The 20,388-nt window shown below is 39.2% G+C and overlaps 1 protein-coding gene across 2 annotated transcripts in view; it reads right to left on the reverse strand.

The window, feature by feature from the left end:
* The window catches only part of CERS6 (ceramide synthase 6), a 134,448-nt gene that overhangs the window by 39,117 nt on the left and 74,943 nt on the right, over positions 1-20,388 (reverse strand). For both annotated transcript variants that reach the window (XM_052793134.1, XM_052793133.1), the window contains exon 5: positions 3,533-3,583. In XM_052793134.1, the coding sequence (XP_052649094.1) occupies positions 3,533-3,583 (51 nt within the window). The remainder of the gene's footprint in view (positions 1-3,532; positions 3,584-20,388) is intronic.

Consider the following 20,388-nt stretch of genomic DNA (forward strand, 5'->3'; position numbering starts at 1 on the left):
TAAAAGTAAAAGAAATAAAAAACCCAAGACACAGGAACTGATACACAACCAAAACCAACCTGGGGTTACTTCAAAGAAGGTAACTGTTGGCACACATAAGCTGTTTACGCCCCAGCCGCAGAGAGCCAGTCCTAGGAACTACTCTAATTTCCATGCTATTGTGCCTCCCTGCTAGTCATGTCTTCCATCACAGTGATAGAGAGGAGCACTGGCACAGGAGAAGCTCCTGAGGGCATCTCCTGAGGGATTAGAAGAACCATCTCTAGAGCAGTTTGCAGTGGCACAACCATGCACCAAAGCAGGGCATGAGCAATTTCCATCATCAAGAAGCATTTCAGTTGCCTCTTTTATTGCCATTCCTTTTTGCAGACCAGTTCTTTGCAGCTGAAAAACAGTCCTTAGGTGCCCACTGAATGCTCTGTGTGGGTTATTTAAATATAGACATATGCTTATGCTTTATGAAAAATGTGTACGCTCAAAATTTATGTTCTAAAGCCATTTCTTGGGCCAATATAATCCGTTTTTTGATTTAGTGAGACTGCCAGTAGGCTTTTAATTAGGTGTAATTAAAAAAAGGGAAGAGAACATGAGTTAGCAATGAACCGTGACTATTATACTCACTATTGCAAGAAAACTCACTGGGGAAAATTTCTAGTAAGACAATTAGGATTGTCAGCTGCTTCATTAACAATAGCATTAGTATTTCTAAACCCATACATACTAACGTAGGGCGATTCTAAAGATATCGTGGTTTCCCTCCATGAAAGGATCAATAGTGTGTGTTTAACTTAGTTTAAATGTCAGGTTTCAGCTCTCCATAGACTTAACTTCAACAGGACTATTCTGTGCTTATAGGTAAGTTGTCACCCAAATGATCCATCTGACTGTATCTACAGTAAATCCAGCTGGATTTCTGCAATGCTGTGTTGAGTAACTTACAAAGGATATGTAGCAAACAAGAGATTAGAAATTTTATCTAGTTAAGAAAAAAAAAAATTGAAAACCCAGTACTTAATCCTCATTAGCACCCAACAGACATTTTAATCTCTGAGACAAAGACTTTGATAATGACTTTTATTTGATGATTTGCTTTCTCTTGGACCCTCTCTACTAGTAGCATGATTTTAGATACAGTAAACTTAGTTGCCACCCTCTAAAAGCTGTAACTAACTTTCTGAATGACGTTGTTCTTCTCTTAAGTATGATTAAATATATGTTCTTTAACCAGTAAGATTCATGGTCTTTTGTCATAAGTAAATCTCTTCTTGCATGCAATAACACAAAAATAGTAGAAAAGAGGACTGAAAGGCACCAGTGACTGCAGCTGTACCAATTCTGACAAACAGTTGTTCCTAAAATCTCTGAGGGATGAAGATTCAACACTTCCCCCATTCAATTTCTTCTGCTGCTTCCCTAATGTTATTCAGTTCACCCTCCAGTCCTTGGGTGGAATTTAAGTCATTATTTCTTCTGAGGCTAAATGACCAAACTCATTCAATCTCTCTCAGATCAAGATTTCTGGTCATTCTTGCTGAACTATCTCCACTGAACTATTTCCAACCGGTACACAACCTTCATGAACAGTAGCACCTAAACCTAAACACAGTTCTCCTGTTCAGCCTGTCCAGGGCTGTTCACTGTTATAGGGAATTCATGCATCTTTCAGACAATACTCTTCTTCATCCTTTCCAGTCTGGCTATTTTTTTTTTCCCTCCCTGCCCTTTAGGGGAAAAAAAAAAAAAAGCAAAAAAAAAAAAAAGCAATATGCCCTAGACAGGCTGGGCTCGTTAAATTGCAAACTCTTCGCAGGAGCTTTTAGAATTCAATGTAAATTATATTTGGATAACAGCTAGTACACTGCCTCTCTCTCTATTGAGACTCCTGCATGCTGAATTTAAAAAAAAAATAAAAATAAAGCAGCATTTTAAAGAAGCTCAGGTTTAGAATTAGAACTCAGACTAAAAGAGCTACCAAAAGTTACCCTCAAAAGTTATTAAAAATTTTGAAGACAATCTTACTAGCTCACATTTGAAACTTTTGTTACCTCTGATTTATAGCAAAAGGAAAAATTATACTTCACAACTTTAATCTCTTGTTGCCTCCTGTTATACAAAGGGTATTAAGGAAACAGGTGTCCCTTAGCTTTCCCAAAAGGGTTTCCAAAGTCCATTCCTAGCCCACATACATGATGATACTTTTTCCTCTAAAGGGCTACCTTACTGTTATTGTTAATAATAAAAGGGAACACTTAATTGATTCACCAATCCTCACAGCATCCATGTTGTAAGCTACTTCTATCAGACCAGGAGGCAAAATGAGGCAGTGGTACAGCCAAGGCAGAGTTCAGGAGTTATCTTTTCTGAAAAATACTTTGAATCCTTTAGAGCAAGTTGACTGCTCTGTTTAAATACATCCCATACTTTTAACAACTATCTCCAGTAGCACAAACTAATGGAAAGCACAGGAGAGGTTTCTCAAAGCTTTTTGGGTATGCAAACTCTAGAAGCCCCTGTTCAACCAGATAATGATAGATAAAATTTCTACCCTTCTCCTTTCACTTGTCCTGCTCCTTCTCCCCCTGGCAGAGAATAGTTTCTGGAGTTGTAGGGCTACAGTTAACCCTGGTGTTATGCTGTTGGAGCAACTGTGCTGCTGTGAAAGATGGCCAGAAGTTGGACCTAGGACTTAAACATTCCTGGAACTAGTTGAAACCTTAGCAGTGCAGTGAGGAGTAAGTGTTATTTTTTTGAAGATTGTTTTAATGAACCAAATTTGAACCTTGAGCAGAATTTTTTCCGAGGACTGAAAGAGGGAACGAGTGCAACAGGACACAAACTGAAAGGGCACTTTTACATTAACAGTGGCATTCTTCTCCTCAGTAAAGGAGATAAGTGACTTAAGTCCTTTCTTTGAAGTTATATACTTTGACATAGAACAGAGAGAAACGCTGATACTTTTTGAATTCATGAAAATACAGACATTGCTGAAAATAAAGATTTGAAATCAGTCTCAATTCTCTCATTAATTTTACCTTCTCTCGTTGTAAGTTTCCATGACGCCAGGACTGGATAGCCCTATTTAACTACCTAAAGAGAAACCTACCTTCTCTCTTCAGTCTCCTCTTCAATCGCACCAACTGCCAGGGATTAACTCTTGCCCTGTATGCAGTGTAACAACTATGAGAACTATACTGGCTTTTTCCCAACTTGCTGAATCTGAGGCTTTGCTAAAACTTTCATTATCCTCAGAACTTTGTAAAAAATGACCATTCTACTTCCATTGCAGATGTTTGCTTTCACGGTTAGATTTCCCAGATCTGTTTTCAGATCCTGTGCTTCATTTCAAAACAGGTGTGACAGCTATATTCATCTTTCCCATTTTGAACTCAAGCAAGATGGGGAGCATCTAGCAATGTTCTGAAATGCTGAGTAGCCCATTCACGCTAACATACTGACACAAAGCTCCACCATAATAAAAACGGAGCTCTGCAGAGGTGTCATGTTTGTTTTTAGGCACCACTGTGACTTTTACCTGATATGGATACCCGTTCCAGCACTGTCTGGTATTCCAGAGCCAGGGTGTCTGAGAGAGAAAGGAAAAAACAAAAAGGTCTGTACACACCATTTTGGGCAATATAAGTGTATATGGTTAATACAAGTGAAAGACAAAGCTACAGGAACAGCTTAAAATTTGCAATTTTTAATACAGGCTATGAAAACTGAATACAACAAGGAGATTCCTCAAAGTTTCACAGCATGAATTAGAGCAACCTGCCTGTTCACAAAGATTTTTGGTTGGTGCACCATGACCTTTCTTTTGCAAGAGTGCAGGCTGAATGTAATCAGCTTGTGCTCAGGTGGTCAGATCTCACATTACCTTCTCAATAGCACAGGAAATCTTGGCCTTAGGCTGCTCAAATATTTTAAAAAACATTCCTTTCATGTGCTGTTACATATAAGCATCCTTCCATACAGGATCCATCCTTTAGCCCAGCCACATCAGCTCATGATAGCAAATCATACCTTTTTCTTTCCTGGCTGAAGACATGACCATCCAGAAGTGATAGATCTTGCTATCACACAGAAAATACTCTGATATCTTAGGGCAACATGAAAGGTGCCAGAGACAAATTTATTGTAGCATGCATCTACAGATTGCATTGCAAAAAGCTGGGCAAACTAAAAGACTTGGGAACATGCAGCTCTGTTATGCTTCCTGTTTCTTTGCTGCTTGTACAAGATTTATGTGATTACTTGTCTTTCAATGCCACAAGAGAGCATTTTAAATCTTTTCTTGTAAGCAGGTTATTTCTTTCAGAGTTCTTTAGTTTTACCTCCTTTTCTGTGCAACTAAGTGGACTTGAGATAGAAAATACCATACAGACATGCTCTTCTACCCAACATACTCAACCATTAAGTATTTCCATATCGGCTAATAAGAACATGACCAAATCAACAGCTACCAAGCAGCCACTCTTCCCTTTTTGTGCATGAGCAGGAACAACTCCTTTCCGATATGCATGTCTTGCAAAGCACAGCTGCATCTTAGGTTCTGGCAGTATCTGGACTTTGAGAAGCACATGTCTACAGTACAAGTACCCACGCACTGGGTATCTCACTAGAAACATGAGAGAAAACCATGGATGCAAGATCTTTGTGCAACTCCTTTACATAACCTTAACTGCTCTACATCCAAGTACAAAGGAGGCAGAACATCATTAGTAAGTCTCTTGGATTAAGGCACACATACCCTTACAGCATCAAATACTTCCACTAGACTACATTTTTTCAAATAAATCCTCATTGCACGAGAGACGACATTTTTTTGTTTTTACCATCAGGTGGAGCAGTTCAGCTCAGGCAAAGCATAACAACAAACTCATGCAAAAGACAATGGGTGAGCGTCAAACCAAATAAAATGAACTCTAAGCAGAATGTTAAACCCCAGGCTAAGAATCAGGCTAGGTAGGAAGGATTTGTACCATATCAAAAGACAGGATAAATTCTAGCCAGAATTATAGCCCAATTCCCAACTGATACTTAAGTTCTAATTGTGATTGGTCTTACAGAAGGTCCTTATAGCCTTTGTTGGTTAACAGTGATGTAATATGATTACTAAAGGCTCTTCCTGGTTTTTTGAATGTGTCTTTCATATGGAAAATAAGATAAAATAAAACTTGCACACCCATACCCCCAATGCTCCTGCAATGGCAAGGAATAATTCTTACTGTAAACTGAGCAGTATACCAACGTTAAAAGTAACAGACCTCTTAGAGTTTCTGATATGCCTCTCACAAGGATGCTGTAAGAATGACTAAAGTCCATACGATCTTATTCTTCTATTAGGAATAATTATTTCATGCAATAATTTATTTGTTCAAACATCTCCACAGTAGTTACTGTGCTAAGTGAGTTCCCCTCATTTCACGCAACAAAAAAGGTCTTTGGAAACAGCCACAGCCCCTCTGCAAGTGTTACTAACATACAGAATCTAAAATATTTCTGTCTGACAGCTGCCTAAGTTAGATCCATCCAAATATTGTAGGATAATTCATATTTTTAGCCAGGTTTGAAAAGCTGTAACTGTCTTTCATATCAGATTCAACAAGAGATAAGAGATGCTTTCTCACCAATTATTTTGCTACCTAAATTACAGGTGCTATCAAAAAATGCACATTTTTCTCTTTCAAATATTATGACATCTTAAGGCTTCTTCAGAGAGATGCCTGCTGCAGGAGCTGCAGATACAATTAAAATGCTGAATGCTAAATAAAGTAGGAACCCATAACCACAGAGCCTGAAAGGATATCACAAACTGACAAACAATATAATATATGCATTAAACCTCAAAGAGTAACACATTGCAGAACATCTGCCTCTTCTGAGCCACATAAGGCTCAGAAAACCATGCTGCCATCTCAGACAAAATGCTTCTGAGTACCTGTTTGGAAACCTAATGGATCCTATGTGGGCAACAGTGGCTAAGACAGCAGGGCACCTACACCACCTTCTTTACCCCTCTTTCCTCCCCAGTCTCCCCTCCCCCTGACTGGCCTTGGCATCCCTGAGTTGACTCTAACAGCTGTAGCAGCAGGGGACTTTGGTTATGCTTGCCGTGGAGGGTTTTAGGGAAAAGGTAGAGAAAGAGCTTGGTTTAAGCACAGCTTTCCCCTCTGACCTCCACAATGAACACAGTCCTAGATTGAAACCTAAATTCTCCATGTAGACGATGGTTATAGTTGGAGCAAGAAGCATCTTGTTTAGTCCTCTGTGAACCTCACAACTGTGGGATACTCTGTGCAGGCTTCAGCAGGAAAGAGAGAATCCTAAAAAAGCCTACACAGTCTGCAGTGTGACACCTAGACAGACTGGTGAAGGGTGGATTAATCAGAAAGGACCTAATACCGTCATTCTCAGGGCTCACCTGAGCCCTGTGTGTTCTCACAGGATGCGTCTGTGAACTTCCTCACACCAGGCAAGCTCACCGTGGAGCAGACCCCAGCTCTTCCTGAGAAGTCCCATGACGGATGGGGAGAAAAGGTCAGTGACTTAGCTTTGCAACAGATCTTTTTTTGATGAACATAAAAAGTGTGCTACTGTTTTCCACTGCCTGTTGAATACCCAAATTTACATTTTACTTCTTGTTCTCGGTATATAATCTCTGGGGAAGACAGGAACCTGAGGGTACTGGAGAAGAGAGGAAATGCAAATATCCTGATAACAAAAAGGCATTCTTAAGCTGGAAACAGAATACTAAAAGCATCAGTACCAATTATGTCAGGCACAAAGCACCAGCCCTACAATGCTGACACCCTCCCTTACAGAACATAAAGAAGTTCAGATAGAAACTTAAGCTTTACCACACTTTGGTGCAGTGCCTAATCAGTGCAGTATCATTGACAGAGGAGGATGACAAACAGCTGTTGAATCTGCTGTAATTTATAGCATTAAGGAACAAATCTCTATTATTTTCGTTTTGTTACAGGAATATCTTTCAGAACTCCTTCAGAAACAAAACTTCTCTTGAGACAAGGGCATGACTAAGGATTTGGGGAAAAAAAAAAAGAACAAATGATCTGAGATGTCTGCATACTTAGTCAGAAGCCTCAGGTTGTTTGCACCCATTGTCCCATTCAGTTATATTTAAAGAGAGCTTATAATTGGGCCCTGGCTTTCAGAAGCCCCAGAGCAATGAAAATCCACGTCTTGCTCAAATTGCTGCTAGTACCTAGTATGTGAAAGGTCAGTTTTGGTAGTAAATGGAGGAAAAAAAAGTAGTACAATAAAAAACTTTCCATTTGTGATCAGTTCCCTAGACAGCAGATTTGGCTGAAAGGTATTTTTGTGTGTATTTCATCAGGGAGGCAGAAGATGCACCTGATGAAGTATTATTTTAAAGTAACAAGGTAAATTTTAGTTCATTATACAGTAATAAAAATAACTAAGAATACTTCCCTCTCATCCATATGTACCCAGCAAAACCCACTGAGTATAGGAAACACACAAAGGCCACAGGATAGGCTCTCAAAGGGATGGATGAGAGCCATACATGTCACAAGCAAGTACTTTCCCATACTGTCAGCAAGCCAGCCATCAAATGTGTGTGTATCAGGCATGTCATGGGTGTAAGTGAATTCCACACACATTTTATAGAATCAGCTTGTGTCTGTAAATATAAATATATATACACGTAGGTCACATAAATTTGCAAGTAACTGCTTTTGGGCAGCTAAAGTTATTTCCACAGTTCGTCTCACTGCAAGTTGCTGTATCAGCAACTGAGTCATTTTTCCTTGTACCCAGCACAACTAGTAACCCCTATATGCAAGTTGTACCCACAAGCATTGATGTTGCTTTGCCCTTGGAAGTGTGAGCCTATAGATAAATAAGAGATGCACGAAAAATGAATACAGCGTTGCTGGCACTCATTTTTTCTTTTTGTAGTCCATAAACTTGAAACAAGTAACATATTGAAGATACAGTTCCAGAAGTATCTCACTAAGTCTCATGACAGCAAAACCCAGCTCTCCACAGAGCAGCTTCTGCCCTAGCAGTTTGGAGTATTAGAAAGAGCTGTTACGCACCTGGTTTACACCTGACCACACAGGCATGTTGTAACTCCCAAAGGGGTTCTTCCTAAATTCCCAGATGAGTAAGAAAAATCTTCTGGCTTTTCCAGCAGATAAAGAAATACAATCTGCCTGCTGTTTTTATCAGAACGCAGCATGTAAAAGTCCCGGAACAGCATGACAGAATCCCCACATCTCACAAAAGCCTATTTATGCTCAAAACCACATTTCAAACCAAAATGAGACATCCTCAGTCCCCAAAAAGATTTTAAGTTGCTTTTGAAATTAGAAAACTTTTGACCTTGTAAAACAGAACCAGTACAATAAGAAAACCTGAGCATTCACTGTGTATATGCTTACTACTCTGCAGTCTCAAAAGGCCAAGATTTTATCTGGCTTGGTTAATGTATTTGGATACAGCTTTATATAATTTGTCTCCAACAGCTACAAGCAATATTAAGTGGAACAGAAATTAGCACTATTAATTAAAGTCAAGATAATGCATACTTCTGGCAAAGTTCTACCCCCCTCATTTATTTTGGGCTGATAGGGGCAAACATGTCTCACAGCATTTGTATCACTACTTTCATCAAGCTAGAGCAGGTCTTTGCTCTTCACAGAAACAAGTGGTACAACTGAGGCTAGAAGATTTCTTCTTGGTTAGAGTCTACTTAGCCCCCCAAATGCTGTGTGCAATTTGCTCTTACCCCTAGACCTAATGTTCGTTGTCTGATGCAGATGTATGACATACACATACTTTTTTCCTCAACAGCAGCTGCCTTCTCCCACTGCAGGCAGAACACCATCTCCTGCTCCTGTGGACTGATGCCTCGCCATATTCTGAGCTTTACAGCTTATCTACCTAAAAGCGCAATTCTAACAGCAAGGGACGAGGAGACTACAATCTTTCTGTTGACTGCGAAACGTAGAAATATTATCACTTTCCACCTCTTTTTATTATCCAGGAACTGAAAGTTACAGGCTTTTAGTGAACAGCACCTTTCACAACATAAGCAGATGGACTATTATTCATAATTAACAGTTGTTTGGGGGTGTTGGGTTGTGGGGGATTTTTGCATTTGATCTTCTATGTGCTTAAATTAAATAGTATCTCAATGTTCACTTTTTTCCCAATTACAGCTAGGGATTATAGCACTTTTTTCTTTTTCAGTATATTATTAAGCATTCCTCTTGCACATCACTTGGTTGAATAAGCACTTGCTTAGAGGGCAATTACTTAAATTACTTGCTTTCTTTTTCTTTCTGCAACACCTGCATCCTCTTGGCATGGTATGCTGAATGACTGCTGAAGTTAGAGAGAAAGTCAGATTACCAGGCAGCACAAAAAGCATTCTTCTGTATTTTCCCATGCCAGGGGCTCTATGTTCTAGTGTAAAAATTAATCTCTTAGATGCAAATTCCACAGTAATCCTGGGTTTCCTTCCCCATCTTAATTGGCTCAATGGCGATCAATGTAAGTGTAGACTACTGAAGCCTTTCTCTCTTAAGGAGAGTATATATCCATGAAAACATCTGTTTCTGCATATAATGTACAAACTAATACACTTTTTTCTTTTTTTTTTTCTTCTCCACTTTTTACAGAAAAACTCCTTGGTATTAATTGTTGTAAAACAAGTCACAGTTTTACAAGTCACAGAAAGTGACCTTGCTTTTTTCACAAGTATCAATATTTTGCAGTGTTTTTCTCTCCAGCAGAAAGAAAATGAAACTCTTCCTCATTTTCCTTGATTTTTAGAAGAAGATTTATAAAGGAACAACCAGAATGTTCTGAGTCAACTTTTCAAAATTTCTATCATCTTCCACTAAGTTTGCCTGGCCTTCAAGGACTTCAGATTTGTGATGTCTTGGAAACTTTCTCTGATTACCTACACATGTGGTTTTTTCTTGTTATCCTCTGAAAAATTACCCTGGGTAAGACAGGATCTGAAGCATGTTAACATCATCCCTTGCTATTGTTGTATCTGGTTTGCTACTACTTAAGCATTTCTCATACTAAAGTCTCACTGATTTAAAAAATACATCAGACAGTTTCCAGTCTCTACTGGCCACCTGTGACAGGCATAGAGGGCACAACCTCAGCAGCAAACGATGCCAATAGCACTGGCTGGTATTATTTATGGCACGTTGAACTGCGGAATAAACTTACTCTCTGCAAGCACCAGTGTTTACTCACCTACACATCAAAATTAAGTATACTTCCCTCTACCCACAAAATCACTAAGTTCTGACAGAACACCATGCTGGGAACAAAGAGAACTCAGCAAAACAACAAAATCCATGGCTACTATTTTGCATCAACTTCTGTGTGTTCTTCCTTCCAATGACTGGTGATTTAGTTTGGGATGCAGTTGCTTCTCACACCAGGAATAACATTTTCATAAATTCTTCACAGACCCAAGCAGTCATTCATATTTCTTGGCACAGCTGACAATAGAAGTGAAGACAACGTGACACATTGCCAATGGACCTCCTGAGGTTCTCTTATATATTGTGACTAAGCAAGCTATTACAAGTTTCTGAAGAACTGTTTATTTCTCTAGAGCTTAGTGCTTTGTGTCTGCAGAAACAAGGTGTTAGGAGGGAAAAATGCTTTTGCAACAAAGAGTGCTCAGCCTTTCAGCAATCTGCACTGCTGATTTCCAAACATAATTAAAAATTATACTTCTACTAATCAGAAACTATAAAATATACGGAAGGATGCATAAAAGGCCAAGATTAACAACAATCACTGGAAGGTGCACTTGACATTTCAAATGCAAATATATGTGTGGGCACAAAAATATTTTTAGAAAAAATATGAATTCAAGTTTGGATTTATTTAAATAAAATGATCTCCGGAAAGGCAGAGTAAGCTCCATGCACCACATACATCCACTTTGCCCTTTAAAAATATGATGTACAGAGATCTGGGGTTTACATCTTGTGCTGATAAGCGTGTAATTTCAACTTCCAAATGATGTGGAAAATGAAGATGGCAAAAGGAACAGATAATCCCAGAGAATCTGGAAGGGTCATTATACTGAGGCAATGCATTCATTGAACAGACGTGAAGAACACTCCAGCTGGAGAAGCTGGTGGCTGTAGCATCTCCTCCCCCTGCTCTAACCAGCCAGCCACCAGTCCCCTTACACCAGGCCTAGACATCAAAAAATTTGCTCTCATGTGAGTACCTTCCTCCTCTGACACTTCCTCTGCTAGTTGCTTTGTAGTAAGCAAAACTTGTTAAAACTTTTGCCTTCATATGTAATAGTAACATTTTCAAGGACTCTTTTGTCATGAGCAGTTTGGGCAGCCAGTAGTGCTATGACAGTTTAGAGCAGCTGAGGGTCTATATAAATATTGTAGAAGCCAGGCTAAAGTTCCTATTCATTTGCAGGTAACAGCTTTCCCAGCAACACTACTCAGTGTATTTTGTAGTCACTATCTGCACAGTAAGAAGTGTGCATAAAAAGTAGCGGACACATTCAGCTGAGCACTCCAGATGCCCGAAAACACTCTGGTGAAGCAAAGCAGCTGTAAACCCATTAGCTTTACAGCCGCCTTGTATTTTTTGATCACAGAGCCAGACCACATCAATTAGTCTACAATTTGCATCTAAGAGGATATTTATGAATTTATTTTATTAAAACAGACAACACACAAGTGTAGGTCTGGAATTAGTTTGTAAAGAGAGAGTGCTGAGGTTTACACTTGGCAAACCATACCTTGGTAGGAGGGTGACTTGTATAAAATCATACCTTTAAGAGACCAGCAAAAATCCCAAGAGCAAATTATTAAAAAAATAAATAGGGCAGTTCACCCCTGGTACACCACTGCAGAGCTGCATGATTTCAGCGTACTTCTCGTTTTCCTACAGGATGCAGCTTCAACAAAGCTCCAGGTTTTCCAGCGCTCTGTGCTCTGATACTACAGTTACTCAAAAGGCATACAGGAAAGTGGTTAATAACTAAACTCATCATTACATATCTACTTTCTGTAATTACAGCTCCTATTTGTGGCTGCTCTGCTGGAAGAGTGCATCTGTCTGACTTTGGCCAGCCACTGACTTCCATACCATGTGCTGATGGGAAGTGTTTACCACGTCCTTCATTGTACTCCTGATGCCGACTTTTGGAAATCCCCAGGGAGCTGCTTTCCTTTGCAGGATTCATCATGTGCCATAAGGGCTTGCTTCACTGACATATTCTCCATAACTGCATGCAGCCCACAAAGGGAAACAAAGCCAATTTTTAATAATAACAAAACAACAACTCCTTACTAAGCGAGCACTGAGGTACAACTTCACGCACAAAACCAGATGTTTAAGATTATGTTATTTATGAACCTACATACATATATTTCCTACTGGAAAAAAGTTGTATAGAGAAAAACCAAACAAAAGCCCCCTCCACCTTCTACTCCTTCAACTGTTGTGTTTTGGTATACCTTTGTATAGGCACTTTGCAGCAAGGTCTCAAAATCATCCCTGACAGTCTGAAAATTAGAAAGTTATTGCAACTGCAGAATTTTTGATAAGAAATATAGGATTTCTGTAGTTTACAGGGCCAAGATTTATCCCCAGAGAGGCAAGAGTGTGTTTGAATCACACAGTGCCACTACAGGCAGTGAACTCCTCACCCTCAGTGCTGCCACTAAAACCTTGACAGAAGAGCTGACTGCTGCTAAACACAGAGACACCACCAAGTCCCACCTGATGACCGAGGGAGCAGAGCTCCTTCAGACAGGTTGCTGGAACAGGTGAGCCAAAAGCACCCCATCTCCAGCCACACCAGTGCGATGCTCACTAGATAGGGACCCATTTCTAAGCACTTCAGTCACTGGGTGCAGCTAAAACGAGGCATAAGCCTAAGCAACCATGAGTAAGGACAGACTAAAGTAACCTCTTCCCCTCCCACTCCTGCAACTGTTGCATTTTTCTGAGGTTAGTGCATATATACTGCATCAAGGCAATTCACCCGTGGGGCTGCAAGTGTCTTTACTGCTCAACTACTTCTTGGTGTACTTAATAATGCCACAAGTGCTAAGTACTGCCTGGAAAAAGCCCAGTGAGAATCTCTCTCTCATATTGTATTTTCCTCTAACAGAATGAGAGTGGGGGGAAGTGTTAATTAATTGTAATATAAAAACACAGTTTGCATGGAATTCTTTCCTGCTCAGTTCTGAGTCAGTGGCCATGATAACTTTTACTTCACTAGAGCAAAGGAAGACAGCCAAAATAATTTCCCAAACCTTTAAAAATGTCTAAACCTACATAAAATGTTACGTCTATTTCCTCTTTGTTTTTTGCCTTCCCCCCCCCGCTGAGGAAGCGCACAGATACAAATCTTTAGTTGTTTCCATTTGTCATCCTCCCAGTATCTATTCAGACATAACTCGTGGTGTTCTTCTGCAACTGATCTATTAAAACAACTAGCAAAAAGAGTGGCCAGTAGAGATGAGAACAGAGGAACTATGCTTATGTTTTATAACTGCTAAATTTGTATTAAGTTTAGTATAAAACCATAAACAGTAAATTTTGGGCACAGCAAAAACCTAGAGTAACTGGGCAAGAGGAGAGAGTTTGCTCTCCCTAAGTTTCTTGAGTCTACAAATCTTGGGGACAACACAACAACAAACAAAACCCAGAAATACATGTGAAACTCCTTAAGTCACATATGAGATAACAGCAGTTAAAAAACAACAGCAAAACTGAATTAGATTTGAACTTAAAGCAGTATTTCCCCATGCTAACTTCTGTCATTGTTCAATACCCAGTAGCCAAGACCATCAATAAGCAGGAGAAATGAGAAAGCTCCAAGAGGTGTAACAGGGCAACACTGGAAGGGAATATAATATGAAAAAAAAAATAATGCTTACCGATAATATATTTATTTAACTGGCAAGCTTCTTTTCCCTACTACTTGAAGTGTAAAGTGAAGCAGCTTTATGACTCAAATCCCTTATTGTGTAAAAATATGTATTGTTCTACAGGTTATACTAGCTTAAATGAGGACACAGCTATCCTGATCCAAGTCACTGCCTCAATAGTGAGTTCAACTCAATAATGGCAACTTAAAGCACCAGTCAGGTTATTAATAACCTGCTCTTATATCCAAACATGTACTCTTTGCTCAGGTTTAATTAGCTGTGCAAAATAGGATTGCTTCATTCATCTGAACAGCAAAGCATGAAAAGCTCCTGGCAATAGAGGTTTGCCAAAAATACTTTGCTACAGGTATGAATGAGCCACCTTACTTTCCAGATGAATTAAAACTATTTTTATCATAAAATTGCCCAAATAAAACACTTCGGGAAGTATTTCCTCTAGATCTGCCATTTTTATGTATAGGACACTGAAATATTTGTATCTTTCAGAAAGCTGGGCTGCCAAGAAGATGAATACTGTGCTGAAGTCAAAATTGGCAACCAGTCCACAGGGGGACACAAGGTCTGGTGGGCCCTCTTTCACTGCCCTGAACAACAGTGCAATGTACAAGTAGTAAAGACACTGTGAATGGCTCAGTACCAGCTTAACTCTCCAAATTGCTGATTACAGAGCATTTACTTATTACTCTGATGTTATTGAATACCCCCAGCTGGATTCCAAGCAGATAAAGTGAAATTCAATTCTAGATATATTTTCTAAATTAGTGCTTTGCTTTTCCTCCCCATGCTTATGTCAAATTTGTCCCCGTTGTCTACATTTGAAAGTCCTATTGCCATCAGTGTCCTATTACTGAATTAGGATATCATTGATACTCTCCTTTTGCTTGTTTCTTTCAAAACCCTTCTGTTTCCTTTCAGCCACAAATAAATTCTGCCAGCTAGCTTAGCCTTACACAATAAATTATCTCTTATGCTGACTGGCCTTCTCTTATGAATCCCCATTGTCCAAAATGCATTCATTTTCCTTGTTGATGTACACTGAAGTGTTGGAATCATTTAAAACTAAGTTTCTCCACTGACTTTGAACTTTCTCACAGCGTGACACATGATTTATATCTCAGATATCCAAAGCACTCTATTAATCTCTCTTAAATACCCTCAACAATTTTTATGCCCTTTTGAAGAGACATCTGAAACAAATTCCTTTTCCATTAGATGGGATCTAACTTTGGTCTTACTGGAAACCTTTTCCACTCATGATGCTTATTTAGAAATGTAATAAGGCATTTCCCCTTTTTTTCACAACAGCATCCTTCAGGAGACTCTGGCACGAGTGCTCTTTCCTGCTCATGCAATTAGAAATTGTTTTATTTAGCTCCTAGTGCTCAGCCCTACTTTCACGGAAAGGAAAAAGAGTATGATTGGATTTTAACATCCAAAATTATTTTAGCTTAACAATTTTCATCACTTGCAGATACTCAGCAATTTGTTTTCTGATTAAAAAAAAAAAAAAGTAATCAAAAAAACCAGAGTGTCCAAATCAATTTCACAGCAAGTACAATCTGCCAAAGGCAGGCTTCCTTTCCTCCCTGAGTGGCATACGTATCACATTATCCCTCTGTTAATAGCACAGTAAAATATCAAATATCAACATTGTGTTAAAGGGCTCCACAGTGGCCTCTGACATTCTTCATTTAAATGAGAGTATTTATCCAGTATCGGGCAGATAAGCTCACTGAACAAAAGTAATTACAACGTTTCAGTAATAGATAATATAACAACCCTTCAGGTATCACACGGGAAGGAAACATCACAACAGATGCAGAATAGACTAGAAAACTGGACGACTGAGAAAGACCAGTTGGCTTCAAAGCAGCTGCACCCTGGTTTGCTTCTCCTGCACCTCCAGAGCTGATCGATCACAGTCCTGGCTGCCCTCTGTCTTACTGAACCACCAGGTGACAGGGCATGGTATCAGCAAGGAGGTCAGAGGCACCGTGTTCTCACTAGCACTGTGGAAATTGCAATGTACTAAGATAAAACTCCTTATTTATTCCCTTCATATTTTAGAGAACCGACAGGAACAAATAACCTCCAGAAAGATGAAAGACCCTGATGCAAGCCTGCGGAACCACAATTGACCCTGAGAGCTAAATTAAGATCATTGCTATATGTTTCTTTGGGAAAATGTGTTGATACTGGATAAAATGATCATGGTAAAAAGGTGGCAACAAGAGAGGAATGAAACAAGGCACCCTTTCTGTAGTCCACAGGAACACGTCAAACCTGCAGACTTACAGGATTCCCAAATCCACTCCCCAAAATAATAAAGTCAGTTTAAGAAGTGGGGAAAAGCAGTGTAGCGATCTGACAAAGATAAAAGTAGAAATTATTGACATAAGAGGTAGCTGAGGACTATATAGAATTTTATAAAATTTAGTTTCTTCCCAGAACGGTCCTGCCACTCCCAGTGCCAACAAGCGTTGGACTGCACAAAACAGAAGAACTGACCACAGGGAAATGGGCCACTATGACAAACCAGCCTTTCCAAGAGAACTGCAAGGATAAAGCTGTACCTCCTCCCAACTACTCATCTTCAGATAATCTGTGAGATTTCCATGGTCATTCTTGAGATAGAGAGACCAAAAGACAAATGCTGTACAGCTGGTAGAAAACTACCAGTGATCTCACTCATGTCGGGCTTTCCAAGGTCAGGTCATTCTTTGCAAGGCTACACAAACCATGTCAGGAAAAAAAGAGAAACAAACAAGTGATCAACCAAACCTGTACCCTCCATTGCTCCATGGAGATACAACTCAGCTCTTCAGGGGAACAATTAAGAAAAAAATGTACCAGTGTCAAAAAAGCCTCATGTACAGCTGTGAAATTAGAACCTTCCTTGTCTATTAGACAAAGCAATTTGTGACTGAATTAAGCTGCTTTATTGAGTGTGTAGGGAAGTGTTTATAATGTATACTCAGCCTGCTGAGACCCTGTATGGCTGAGAAAGAAACAGGTGAACAGAGTACAATGAAGTATGTCTTTCATAATAGAGAAAACACATACTTGCTCTTTAAAATAGTAAGAGTGACTCACTTCAACCTTAATTTTCCAACACTGGAAATAACTTTGGGATAATACCAGCAGTGTGTGGTTTTCATCCATTTGTCTTTTAAGAAAAGCTTCCATTTAAAGGAAAGAAGATTAAATGGTATAAATGCACACAGAAGTGCTGTAGTGATTTCACACTAACAGTAACTCCTCACTTTTCTGGGAACATCTGAGTGATAATATTACTTTGGCTGAAAGTAAGAGTCTACCACCTCTTGGAGGTCCTTCAAAACATCTTACCATGACTAATCAGAGCAAACAGTGACAGCAGTTGCATTTTATTAGGTCCTGAACCTGACTAAAATAAGCCATTACCAACTTATCAGCTTAGTGACCAGAAACTGAGACACATTTCCTTTAAGGAGGAAGTATATGCTAGTGTTTCCAAAATTGTTTTATTTAACAGCTAAAATAAATGGAGATGTATTCGATGACATCTGAACATATGATTGCATCCAGAACAGACCTCAGGATGCTCTGAAGAAAACTGAAGATGAAGTATCAGTCATAGAAGTGATGCAAGACAGCATACAGTGAAGCTATTAAATAGTTTAATACCAAAATAGCCGCAAAATTGATAGAAAGATAAATAGCAGGAAAATTCCAAAACCTGAATGGCAAATGAGACATCACTCCAGGTAAATATCCCATTGTTCCTGCGTCCCAGTCTTACTTCCCACAGGGATATGAATTCACAATCTTCATCACAGAGATGCCTGTTTCCCCAAATATAACAATTCTATGAGTTGCTGTGCATATCAACAACTAATTACTTCCTCTAAGGTTAACAATCTCGATAATCAAGAAATACAGGTGAACTGTAATACAGAAACTATGTAAAAAAACAGTCACCAAACCATGAAGTGACAAGTTCTTTTTTTGTATTTCAAATGAAGGTAGTCTGACTTTAGGCTCTAAAATTCTTGAATGTAAGCAATCCAAAATGGCATTTACAAACGCTATACTGCTCTCCCAGGGCTGTTAACATCTGCATGTATTGCTCTTGCTATTTTACTCCAAAAAGAGGCAAAGAACACGCCAACTCAGCTGAGCAGCAGAACGAAGCATCCTCACTCACAAAAATCATTAGGAAGCCAGGTTCTCTCTAAGTGCGCATAGAAATTGTAGGCCACTAACAGCATCTCCTGCTGTCACACAGTAATTGGCTAGCTCAGTGGTTAGTGCACACACGAGGATAAGTACTTCATTTTCTTCTTTTGAAACATCCTATAGTTTCAAGAAGGAGGAACTTTCATAAATGTGGAAGTGGAGCTATACCTGTTGGGTTTTTTTTTCTTCCACACTACACTGCTATTTTTCTAGCTGCCTTCCATACGTTTATGTCACTTGACTAGGTTTTTGCAGTCAAATGTACACTTCAGCATGGCATTCCTGTTGTTTTGCAATCTATCTGCACCACTAGCAGTTGCAATTACATGGCAGACAGTTCTGTTGTAGGGGATGACTCCTTAAAAAGGGAGATGCAGAACTGACACTCAGTCAGCTGCATACATACAGAAGCTTGTTGCACCTGGCATTTTTTAAACATAGCCACAGCATCCTTGTATCATCGGCCTTACTTCAACACTAAATTTGAAAAAGAGCAAGTCAAGTTATTTGTTTATCCAGGCAGATGGTCCTTTTCCCAGCAGGATACCTACATGCAACTTCAGGTTCCTAAGTCTCAATATAGACTTCACAAGACTCTTACTGCAGGGAATTCGTGCTCTTTTGTGAGTTTGTAATTCTCATGGGCAATTAAAGGAAGGAAACTGAATGTGAAAAGTCACCATATGTCACCTGGAAGCTTTGCTTCCAGATGTTTGTAAAGGTTTTTCATTCTACAGCATTATACAGGTACTGCTTAGCACCAAGGATCAGCAAGCAAGTAACAAGCCAATCCTGAATTCCTCACGCTGTTTCTTTATCAGTGAAGCTAATGCTAATTTTTCCATTTAATGGGATCACAATCAGACCATTAACTCTTAATGAACCCCACCACCACTGATTTAATTTCAAATATTACTGAAGAAAACAAAAATGTTATCCTGTTCCTATATTAGTGAAAAGCAACGCAGTCAGTTTAATGTCAATGGAACTTAATGTCTTGTTGGCATCAATACTGGTGTGGTGCTCTGCAAGGAATTGTTTTGTTGACATGCAAATGAAACAAATGGTAGTGCTGAAAAATCTCACCTGCAGTCAGAAAGGGGAAGAATTTGCATATACATGATCAGAGTGGAAATATAATTGGACAGTTATCTTTTATGCTTCAAATCTTAGTGATTTATAAAGATACAAAGAATGCTGTAGTATATTTATTACCCAGGTAAAGGAACATGCTTCTGGGCATGCAGGTTACTATGCCAACTCCTAGGAAGACCTAGGACCAGATCATATTTTCATAATCATACTTCATAGTGATGATGGCATTTGAGGCCAAACACCTCTGTGTAAGAGTCAATGTCATTACATCACAGATCAACTTGGACATAGGTCTTCTAAGCCACTAACTAGCACTATCTCATCTTATATTCATGAAGATGAGAATCTTTCCAACACTACTACGGCCCTGGTACCACCCACACAAGAATGCTAGATTTGTATTAGATAAGTTCTTATCATTGTCTTTACTCTGGATTACTGTTAGGCTAACAAAAGAGTAAATACAGAACTTGTAAGATCTACATTTAAGATATTTATGTTCTATATCTTGTATGTATATATCTAAATACCACATGAAACAAAATAAAATCACCTTTTTCACCCCTTAATTTAAAAACAAGAACCATGGAAATGAGTTAAAAAAGTAAAACTAAAAGCAAACCCCACACTCTGGTTTCATATGTATAAATTACAGGAAAAGTGTGAAATAGGCAAAAAAAAAAAAGTAAACATTTACTTAGGGGAGAGTCTGTTGGTGTTCTAAAAGAAATACAAAGCTATTTTAATTTGGGCTTCACTCCACCTAAGTGCTTCAGTGCTTCACCTGAAAGGACTGGCTTCGGTCCATACATAGTGAGGCTTGACCTAACATCTGTTTCAGAAGCTGGAAAACTAAGATGGGATGGTCACATCTAGCGTTTGCCATTTTGCCAAGAATGGGGGCAATGAGAAGTAGAAAGGAAAGTGAATGCTTTGCATTAAAGGACTTTATGGGCCACTCACTCTAGCCCCAAATCATTCAAATCTGCTGTGGAAAGCAGTTGAGTAATGGAGTTGGCAGGGCGTAATGAAAGCAAGCTTCACCTTCTCTTTGAAGGTTGGCGTCTCAGTCTGTTTCCTCGCATAGAAGAATGTTCATCACCAAGTCTACCCTTGG

The sequence above is a fragment of the Harpia harpyja genome, chromosome 7 (assembly GCF_026419915.1).
Source record: "Harpia harpyja isolate bHarHar1 chromosome 7, bHarHar1 primary haplotype, whole genome shotgun sequence".
Taxonomy (NCBI): domain Eukaryota; kingdom Metazoa; phylum Chordata; class Aves; order Accipitriformes; family Accipitridae; genus Harpia; species Harpia harpyja.